Raw genomic sequence first — 11,905 nt, forward strand, 5'->3', positions numbered from 1 at the left:
AAACACATCTAGATCCATTGAATTAAACAAAAATACTGTACAACCTTAACCTTAACCAAAACCAAACATAAGAACATGCAAATCAGATAAGAATCTTTTAGTACACAATTTCATTTGTCGCCTTATATACAAATCTGTGGAATATTTTAAGCCATAACTTACTCTTTAATATCTAAAGAATCAAGTCCATTCATTCACATCACAACCAATTAATTAGTACACTCTCTCAAGATTGAAATTTTTGGATCAGATTATCATCTGGACATGATCTGTTGCCTACTGTTTTTCATATTTTATTTTGGATAATATCAAAACATATACTGCCATGATTCTTGTGGGGTCCATAGCTAGCTAAGCAATTGTGACCATGGTCCCACCAACCACATGACCACCCCATTATCTCTTAACTCACTCATCCTTTTACCTTTCTTTTTCTCTATATAAAACCAAACATCCACAAGTTATGGAGAACAAGTAAAAGATTAGAAATTTTCATGCAAAAAAATTAGAGAAGTTTTCTTTTTATTATAATTATTATTATTATGGAAGTTGCTATTGAATTGGATGATGATTTATTTTTTGCAAATTTGAGCAAAGAAATTGCTCTCTTAATTATGGATGAAGATGAAGATCCTCTTGTTTCTCAACCTCAAAACTCTCTTCAGGTATTTTACTAATTACACCTCCTTAATTACCTCATACACCTCATAACTACATATTTATTTTCTCATAATCTATGTAGCACCGACATCATTCTTGACCGTGTTGGTGTCTATGTCCGATTTGATTTATTTATTTATAATAATTATTATCGGTGTTGATGTGTGTTGGTGTCTATGTCCGATTTGATTTATTTATTTATAATAATTATTATCGGTGTTGATGTGTTAGTGTGTAGTGTTTTTGGTGTCTGTGTTTCATATTTCATAATTGTTAAGTTTAATTTTCAGGCTTTTTCTAGAGCAATTCATCCTCCTCCACAGTTTGATATCTTCTATGAGCAAGCTTTGATGAGAAGAGAAAGCAAAGGAACAGGAGTGTTTATTCCACAAGCAACACAGCCAAGAAGGAAGAACAAGAAAGGAAGATCTAATTCATACTCAAAATATCCAAAACAATCTCAAGGCACAAGAATGGATTCTCAAGTTCATAACAAGAATTCTTTGAAACAGTGAAAATATGGATGAAGTTATTTATATAGATCCTTCTAGTTAAAGCTGCATGATTTTATAATCTCTAGTGATTAATTTGATTATTATATTGTTCAATAATTTATGTGTTTAATTAATTCTTTATAGCCTTTAGGCAATAATTGTATGGCTAATTATTAAGTTGTATTGATATTTATATAAAGGTGAGTATGTACATGAGATGGGTGGGAAAACCATTTTTAAGTATATACACCAATATATATTAGTCATCTTATAGGAGGGTTCAACAACCAAAGGTTTTGTAATCTTCCACTGCGTGTAAAAGCATTTTGTGGCTATCTAGTTTTCTATGATAGATAAGTTTGTCCTTCTTTCTTGCAGTGATATTAATGGTAGTGTTTTTTTTTTTTAGTAATTTTTCTATGTTATCCTTTTTTCTTTAACGTTACTCTTTTTGTGTGTATACTCTCACTTAATATATAAGTTAATATTTTTTTAAAATAACTTAATCTTAAATGTGTGAATATAAAGTGTGTTTAGATTTTGTTTTAATGCTGTACATACTAGAAATTATTATTTTTAATTTATTAGACTGATTTAATTGATTTAATTAAATAAATATGAATAATTTATTTTTATAATTATATTTTATTTTGTATATTGGATTTATATATTTAAAAAAATTAATTATCTTGAATAATTTTAAGTTGAAAAAATTTGATAAACTAAATTATAACTTGTTTTATATATGAAATTCTCATAAAATTTATGCTTATGCTGTTATTTAAGTTTGAATTATTATTTATTTAATTTATTAGTCTATTTAAATATTAAATAAATAACAGATTCTAAACAATTTCTTTTTATCATAGTTCAGAGAAAGATTTTTATTACGGTTTGGAGGTATGTTGTAATAAAGGGTGTTGTATATGTTAAGGGTCTCACATTGGACAATATATGGCTGCTGATGAGTAGGAGCAATTCTAACCTGGTTTATAGGGTTGAATTAGGTCTAACTACATTTTTAACATAGTAACAAGAACCTCATTTAAAATCTGATAGACTACCTTCTATTAAGTTTTTTCTATCGAATCTTCCACTATTTAGTTCCACGTTCCAGATGTTTAATCCTAGACATGAGGGCGTGTGTTAACAATCTTGTATCGAATAACATATGGTCTGAACATGTACTTATAAGTGAGAGTAATCATCACCCTACAAATCAGTTTTGTAGGGTTGAATTAGGCCCAACCATATTTCTTAATAGTAAGTGCCCTCTTTTTTTTTCACGGGCTAGTGGTCGCTGCAATAAACAGGATCGCGCGCCGCTGCTCACCACGGTTATAAATAACAATCATAGTAGAAGGAAAAATGGTCAAGAGTTTGATACCCAACGCAAACATTTTATGTTAATTATACATTTGATCACGGTTGTATGTTGCAACTGTAGTGAACAGTTAGCGCAGAACATTTCAACACGGTTGTAGATTTCTAATTGTGTTAATATATACATTTGAGTTTATTATAACTTATATGGAATGCTTGGTTTACCAACTGCTCACTAAACATATAATTTTTTTATTTGATTTAGATAATAATATTGTTAAAAATTAAGTTATATATAAAAAAAACTTACACTAATCGATGTTTTTTTGAGCTTTCTGCAACTAATTATCCATACCTCACTCTTTAACATTTAGAATTGGGTACAATACTTCTAATTCTTCAATCAACACTTTCTTTTCTACTAGTGCATTATGCAAAGTATCAAATTTGTTGAGAAATTCATATTCATCATTATCATCATCATCATGAATCCGAATTTCTCAACAACATGAATGCTTTGTAGAATGAACTTGTATATGAGAGAGTGTTGATCGAACAACTAGAAGTATTGAACCAAATTTTAACTGTTAAAAAGCGAGATATAGATAATGGGCTACAAAAAGCTCAAAAAATATTAATTAGTGCAAGTTGTTCTTGAAATATATATTTTTTGAAATATATATTTTTTAATTCAATTTGACAAGTTATATATTCAGTGAAGAGTATGTATTACACTCAATCCACATATGATATAATAAACTCAATTGTATTTTCTATCACTTTACTATGCTCTCTAAACCTGTTAGGCTAAACACAATGAAAGTTACACAAGAAATAACATTTTCAACAACAATATAGGGCAATAAAAAAAAACAACACAACATTTTACCTGCATCAACAAAAAAAAACAACAAAATTAACAAAAATCGCAACAATAACATAACTTTTTAGTTATCTCAACCAAAAAACAACATATATAACTCAACAAAAACATCAACATTAACGAAAATCTTTTACTTTTATCAACAAAAACAACAACATAACTCAACAAAAACAACAACGTAACTAACAAAAATCACAGCAATAACATAAACATCAACATTAACAAATACATTTTTGTTGTATCAACAAAAACAACAACGTAACTCAACAAAAATAACAACATAATTAACAAAAAAAACCACAAAATAACATAAACCTTTAACTTATCTCAACAAAAACAACAAAATAAAACCTTAAATCTCATCTTTAAAACAACAAAAATAATTGTAAACCTTATATTATCTAAACAAAAACAAGAAAATAACTCAACAAAAAAAATCATTCAACATATATGATTTAGTGTTACAAACAACAAGAAAAACAACAAACTCTAAAGAATCGAAACCCGCTAGGTACAAATTGTTTATTAAAAAAACAAACTCTAAAGGACAAATAGTTTTAACAACTATGAAGAGGAAGATAAAGAAATGACTTTTGTGTTTTTGTCTTGCAATGATTCGTGACACATTTCCTTGATTCATACTAGTTGGAGAAGTTATGTTGGAGTTTTTGTAAATATATGTTGGAGTTTTGTGAGATTGGGATAAGTTGTGAAAAGTTAGGGTTTCACTTATGAATCTATGGTGCAGTCTATTTTGAGGTGAATAAAGTTAGCTTATATAGGTAAATCTTTTCACCACAATTGATAAAAGCAACTATGATAAAATGTTCCCGACATTTTACCACTTATGTTACTATGGACTGTATTTAAAAGTAGTTTAATTTTTATTGAAAAATAGAAATTAAGGGAACACATCCTTTTAGTAACGAAAAAACATAAAATTGTTGGTGTTGGAATTTGAATCATGTTACTCCACATTTTACCATATATGGTTGTTAATTTGGACCGTATGGAAATTTGATTTAAAAATAAATAAAAAGAGAGAGGCGCCTAATGAATATATATTATTTCGGTGGAATAAATATGCATAGTAAAAATTGTTACAAAATATATATTTTTGTAGTATTGGTAAAACCTAATTCGATTCAGTCTAATCTCACTCTAGTAGTGACACTCGAGTTGTATTGCGGAGACTTAATTCAGTTAATGTAAATTTAGAATCAACAACATTAAATGAAGAATTTTTTTTTGTTTGACTCAAATTGGTGCCTAAATTTAAAATATGTATCAGTAAAAATGATCAATCCACTAAATCGACAATTCTAACATATCACTGTTCAATCTTTAATTTCGATTTTATTTATATTTAATTATAAAATTATTAAGCAAGCATCAATCAATCATATGTGAATTATTCCTATTAGTGCATAAAACAAGAGTTGATAGTGAGTTATAGTTTAACAATTAAGCATTACAAAACTACAATTTATTATGTCTCTGACATTTAAATTAAAATTAAGTATCAAAATAAAAATATAATAAGATAAAAAATGAATAGAACGATGAAATTAAAGAAAAAACATAAAATCTCATTGTCTTAGGCTTTGTTTGCGAGTTTGAAGGAGAAGGGAAGGGAGGGCTTTGGAAAATATGAAGAATTGAGTGAAAAGAATAAAAAGATTTTGGGTAGGAGAGTTTTGGAGAGTTTGATTTTATTCATAACACCAAAAACCCTCATAAAATGAGGGAACTCAAAAATTTTATTAAAGGAAGGTTTTGAAGGGTTTTGGAGAGCTTACATAAATTTTCCAAATATCTTTTAGGTTGTTATACTATTTAAAAAAAATTAAATATTTAATAATGATAATGACTCTTTTATCATTTTATACAAAATTATTTTTTCAAAAAATGTCAAATATTTTCCTATAATCTTTTAAATTTTCGTTTTTCGAAACCCTTCTTCTCCACTCCCCCCAAACTCGCAAATATAGCCTTAACAAATTGACGAGGCAACGAATTGATTTTAAATTTAGCCAACCATAAAAAATAATTAAACCTATACATTATATTTCTATATAATTCGAGTTATATCTAATTCCTAGAATTCTATTGGAAAAACTAATATAGATAAAAATTGCTTAGACTTTTTAGAATACCGGAATCACAAAATGATCAAAAGAGTGTGCATGTGTGGTTTAACAGTGAAATGTTTGGGTCTTGAGAATGTACTCCTCTTAAAATTTTAAGTTTGAATCCTGCTAAGTACAAATTATTTATTTTTAAAAAAAAAATTCACTCAAATTTAAACACTTATTAAAAATACTCAAATTAATCTCAATTTTTTTAAAAATGTTAAACTACAAAGTTGGAAAAGATGTACGTCAAAATACGCTAATCAAATGGAAAAGAGTACCCATTGCTTATTAAAAAAAATCACTCAAATTTAAACACCTATTAAAAATACTCAAATTAAATTCAATTTTTTTAAAAAATGTTAAACTACAAAGTTGAAAAAGATGTACGTCAAAATACGCTAATGAGTACCAAAAAAACAATTGAAAAAGTATAAAATTGATTATAGTGTTACTCAAGCGTTTTACTTTTAGACCATACACACGCACCCATTTTTTTAATATAATTGATTTTGATGTGTAGTCAATTATATCTCTATAATTAAATTTATTTGAAGTTTAGATATAAAGTTTTTGAATGTTAAACATAATTTTTATATTTAAAAGTCAATTTTTCATGAATTGTGTCAAAATATAAACCACTTTAAAACTTTAATTAATTTTAATCATAATTAGTTTTATAAAACTAATTCACTCAAAAATCAATTTTTTTATATGGATATATTTAAATATAAATTATTTTAAATTTAATTTACTTTTAATCAAAATTAATTTTCACAATTGAACTAATGTGCATGTGCGTGAGATATAGAGCTGAACAATCTGTCGATTTCAGGAAAAAAATTTAAATTTGATGCAAACTGCTGTTTTATTTTTAAGGTCCAATTTCTACTGATAAAATTTTAATTTTTATCAGATTCAGTTAAATCAATTTAGCTAGTAAATCTGATCGATTTAGTCGATTTAATATTTATTGATTAACTATAAAAATGACCCATCTTTTATAAAATTCACAAATACTCGTTCTTTTATTTTTTGAAAAAAACTATCAAAATTTTAGAATAACGTATAGAAAAATTATTTTTTTAGTAATAAAAAAGTTATTATTACTTCATAATATTTCAAATATCATTTGGCATTAATTTAACCATTATCATACTTTAAACCACAAATTAAATAATACTCAAAATTTTATATTGCATATGTATTCTTGTGAGTACACAATGCCACAATTAGATTATATAAATAATAATAATTTGACAATATTATGAACCTCATTTTTATACTGAGTCAATCATATACTATAAAAATAAATAAAATAAATATTAATTTGATTCGGTTAATTTTGGTTTTTTATGGGTCCAAAATGATTATTTGAACTCGACCGAAATAATCATATACTACTCAAATTAAGTAACAGGAACAACACGACACCGACCTGGTCCATTTACACAAAAAGGACAACATAATCGATCAGTTTCAATCGAACCGTTTAAATTTATCCGCACCTTCAGACCTAAGATGAAATCCAAATCAGTGGTCATTGCTTTCACATCATTCATTAGGAATCCTAGTACAACATTTTCACCTCCAAAGAAAATTCCATAGAATATTTTTTAAAGAAAAATAGTACTAGTTCCTAGAGTAGAACATGCCATGTTCCAATGACGACTTTCGATAGTGAATACCAAAAGGAAAGGTTCCAATTATTGCTTTGCTGCAAGACAACTCGAAAGAGAAGTTTAAAAATTCACACAAAATGTATATATTGTTCTCTTTATCAATTACTAGCTAGATCCTATTAACACCATTGAAAAAGTGGCGTATATGATTGTACAATTACCTTTTCGATTTGGCTTTAATGTATGAAATTTTCCATCAAATATTCTTTGCCTACTTAGCAAGATTTGCTGTTAAAGAATGCACTTTTGTGGTTGTCATAATTCATATAATAATGTTTCACTATTTTCTTTTCTTGCAAGAAAAACCTTTATTTCCAACCCAAATATGTTTCTATGATGAGTTCACATTTGAAGAGTAATTCAACATTAAAAATAGGTTGGAAGCACTAAAAAAATGTCTAAATATTATTATGTCAAACAGTCAAAGTGAAAATTCATCAAAGTTTTATACAGAGTAATTACAAATATAAAAAGAGTTTGTATTTATAAATATAAAGGAGTTTCCAAATTTTTATGTAAATTAAAAAAATTGTAGTTGAGATGATTTGAAAATACCTCTTTTTATTAATATAAACAAATTGAGTAATAATTTTTCTTATTAAACTTTTTGAAAGTATTGAATCACTGTCAATTTGTGAATTGTATTTCAGTCTAATCAAATATTTTGAATTTAAATTAAATCTTAAAAGTACAAGCATATTAAATTTCTTTTGAGAGAAAACTAGTGTTAAATCAACAACTAGTCTGGAAGATTAAAGAAGAAAAAAAAGAGTAAAAGATTATAAATATGATTTATCTTTTGTTATCCCATTTCAGTCGATAGAGCATATTTATGTAACTATTGATCAATTATAGTTCTCTTGATTTCGGTCTAATAATTAGGGATATAGTGTTACAAGCATTATATATAATATTACGACCCGGTTTACAATAATATTCTTGAATCGTATAGTGAGGGCTACTGCCCTTGCACCCACTTATCATTTGCCCACAACAAATAATTGGACCTAAGATCCATTTGAAATTTTCGCATATTGATTTTCTCTTTGTCTTAATCTGAGTCATAACAACCTCCACCTTGGAGAATATCAAACCCTTACGAGGATTTCCTACATGACGATCACATCCTGATAACTAGGGAGATACACCTCTTGCTTAAAACTGAGAAACATATAACAAGTTCAAGCAATGCTTGGACTGACTAGTTTGGTCAACATATTAACTGCATTCTCTAAAGTATGAACCTTTTCAAGTAATATTTGTTCAGATGCAAGTAATTTTCTGATCTTTTGAAACCTCACATGAATACGTTTAATCGTGGTGTGATACACTTAATTGTATGCCAAATAAATAGAATTCTGGCATTCACAATGAAATTGAACTACCTTGCTTAACACCCAAATACCTCACCAATCATGTAAGTCATAAGGTTTCTTTAGCAACTTCACCTACTGCCATGTACTCAACTTTAGTTGTCGATACAGCCACTATGGATTTAACCAATGATTTTCAACAAATAGGTCATCGTGCTAAAGTAATAACATACACTGTTATAGACTTTCAATCATTCATATCACCAGTATAGTCTGAATCAACATATCTTACAACTGAAGGATCACCTTATTCCCTGCTAAACATGATATCATAATCTGGTGTACCCTTCAAGTACCTAAAAATCCATTTGACTTTTTCCCAGTGACACTTGCTCAATTTAGACATAAACTTACAAACTTGACTTATAACTTGGTCTACTGCATACTTTAGCATATTTTATAAAATAAAATGCACTAGCATAAAGAACCTTTGGCTTATACTCAGCTTTTGCATATGACTTTGGACATTGATCCAATGAGAGCTTAAAGTGATTCGCCAATAGAGTACCCACATCCTTTGACTTATATCCCTATGAATTTCCATACCAAGAATTGTCTTAGAAGCGTCTATGTCTATCATGTCAAACTCCTTTCTCAACATGATTTTCAGTTCATTTATTTCATATAAAAGATTAGCGACAATCGACATATCATCAACTAACAATAACAAGAAAATAAAAGAGTCATCATCAAAGCTTCTAACATAAATACAAAAGTCATACTCACACCTTATGTAGCAAATATGAAGCATGTATGAATCAAAGTGCTTATACCATTTCCTTGGAGACTACTTTAAACCATACAAAAACCTTTTCCATTTACAACCTAGTGTGCCTTATCTAGTGTCACTGAACCCCTCTGGCTGCTTCAAGTAAATTTGCTGATTAAGATTATCGTGAAGAAATGATGTCTTCACATCCTTCTGCTCTAAATGCATGCATGTCTTGGATGGCTACCAAGCCTAACACTATCTTGATAGAATTATGTCTAATGGTCTAATAAAAAAGCTCATCATAGTCAATCCTTTTCTATTGTGAGTACCCATTTTCTACAAGACAAGCATTGAATTTTTTCCCCTTCTTTTCGTGTTTCTGCTAATTTTCTCTTAAAGACCCACTTACGATTAATGGAGGTTTTCCACTTAACAAGATAAACAAGCTCTCATGTCTGGTTTTTCTTTAAGGACTCCATCTCATCCACTATTTCCCCCCTTTCATTTATCTTTCTCTTGTCTAGCTATAGCTTCTCGAAAAGTGGAAGGGTCTCCCAAACTAGTAAGAAGTGCATAGGCTGCAAAATCTTCAAACCCATCACACCTTTTGCATAACTAGCAAAGACAGATTTCTTTGACTTTGGATCAATTTTGGATTGATCTTCATTGGATATATTCACATAAGTTGAACACTAAAAAATCCTTAAATTTTCAAGATCAATATGATTACTAGTTCATACATCCTCTACAAACTTCCTTTCTAATGAAGCCTATGGTGACATGTTGATAAGATAGCACGTCATACTAATAACATCTGCCCATAAACCTTTTGATAGTCTAGCATTTAACAAGAGAAATATTTACCTTTCAGTTAAAGACCTATTCATTCTCTCTAACATGCCATTTTGTTAGGGTGTTTTATGAACTGAGAAATGCCTTTGAATATCATTTTTTTTCACATAACCTCTTGAAATTTGAATCAGTGTACTTTGTCCTATTATTTGACCGTAAATACTTGACTATTCTACCTATTTGATTATCTACCTCTGCCTTCCATAACTTGAACTTGGCAAAGATTTAAAATTTCTATTTCAAGAAATACACCCAAATTAAACTTTGCAGAAAAATCATTTGTAAAAATCACAAAATAACTAGAATCACCCATGGAAACCTCTTTATTAGGCCCCCACACATCAAAATGCACATAGTCTAAAATTCTTGTTGTTTTGTGCTTTCCAATCTTGAACAAAACATAACAATGTTTCCCAAGTACACAATACTTGCACAAATCCATATTCCAACTAAGAACATCCTTTATTAGATTTATCTTAGGAAGTTCCATCATCACCCAAAATCATCCACCCTAAATGTAGTGAACCATTTCTGATGGTGCGTCATCTAGTAAGAACAACCAGAGTCAAGAATCCATGCAACTGTGCATATGCTAGATGAAACACATAATATATCTATTTCACTGCCACAATCATCAAGTTGAACTATATTTGCATAATTGAATGAGTCCTACTATCTGTTTGGATAGTCCCTCTTTCAATATTCAATCAGTTTGCAACTATAACACTCAATTGTTTTCTGATTCTTGGATTTAGACCTGTTATTTCCAGAACATGCTTTACTCTTGTTATGCCCATCATCTTGACCCCCCCCCCCCTCACATACAGACTTGTCGTCTTGAGTTCCTTCCTTAACACTTTGTTTCCTTTGAGAATGAGAAAAATGTAGTTGTAATCACATCAAGATTGATAATGTTTTTCCAGTATGTAAGAGTAGTCACCAAAAGATCATAAGAACATGGTAACGATCACATCAAGATAATTGTCTTATCTTCGTCATCAATCTTCACCACAAGTCTCACCAGATTGGTGATCATATTGTTGAATACATTGACATGTTACAAATCAGATTCTTCCTACATCTTCAAACTGTATAGTCGCTACTTCACAAATAATTTGTTCATCGGCGTCTTTAACATATATCGACTCTTCAATTTGTCTTAAATCTCCTTCGGGGTCATTAGGTCCAGGACATGATACATCATCTCGTCTAAAACACATAGGTGAATCAATCATGTGTCTTTCTTCTTCATCTTTGCCGAAACGATATCCTCTATGTCGGTCACTTTCGTCTCACACAACGCCTTTTGTAAACTAACTGTTGAGCCAACAAATCTTTAATTAATCCACCTTTGTCATAATTCGAAATTACTCGTCTCTTCGAACCCTGTTACCTCAAATTTCATATCATAATTAATCTTTATTTAATACCAATTGTTATAACAACAATAAATATAAAATATTAAAGAGAACTATAATAATTCTATAGTTACAAAAGTATGCATCATTGATCAAACTTATCAATTATATTTATTGTTTTTTACTTTCGTTTTTTCTTTAATATTATATTATATACGATGGTATAACCCATACATTAGCCTCAACACAAGTTAAACTCAGAATTTTCCATATTGTAGGAAATTATCTCTTTCTTTCTGTCTTTCTTTCTGATAAACGACTCAACTACTCGTACTCATCCAATAAATTTGTCACTCCATAAATGGCTAAGGTTTGTGTTTAGAGTATAGTTGAGACAGATTCATAAATTCATTAGATATATTGTCTATTTCTTGGT

The 11,905-nt window shown here is 28.8% G+C and overlaps 1 protein-coding gene across 2 annotated transcripts; it reads left to right on the plus strand.

The window, feature by feature from the left end:
* Nucleotides 1–450: 450 nt before the first annotated feature.
* On the plus strand, nucleotides 451–1,522 carry LOC131630983 (uncharacterized). Of its 2 annotated transcripts, none has more exons than XM_058901744.1 (2): nucleotides 451–665; nucleotides 939–1,522. In XM_058901744.1, the coding sequence occupies exons 1-2, from the start codon at nucleotides 543–545 to the stop codon at nucleotides 1,173–1,175; spliced, it is 360 nt and encodes a 119-aa protein (XP_058757727.1). In that variant the 5' UTR covers nucleotides 451–542; the 3' UTR covers nucleotides 1,176–1,522. The 2 variants fall into 2 exon arrangements, with proteins under 2 accessions (XP_058757727.1, XP_058757728.1); XM_058901745.1 differs by having other exon boundaries at nucleotides 454–665; nucleotides 951–1,522.
* The last annotated feature ends 10,383 nt before the right edge of the window (nucleotides 1,523–11,905 follow it).

The sequence above is a fragment of the Vicia villosa genome, unplaced genomic scaffold (genome assembly GCF_029867415.1).
Source record: "Vicia villosa cultivar HV-30 ecotype Madison, WI unplaced genomic scaffold, Vvil1.0 ctg.000758F_1_1, whole genome shotgun sequence".
NCBI lineage: Eukaryota > Viridiplantae > Streptophyta > Magnoliopsida > Fabales > Fabaceae > Vicia > Vicia villosa.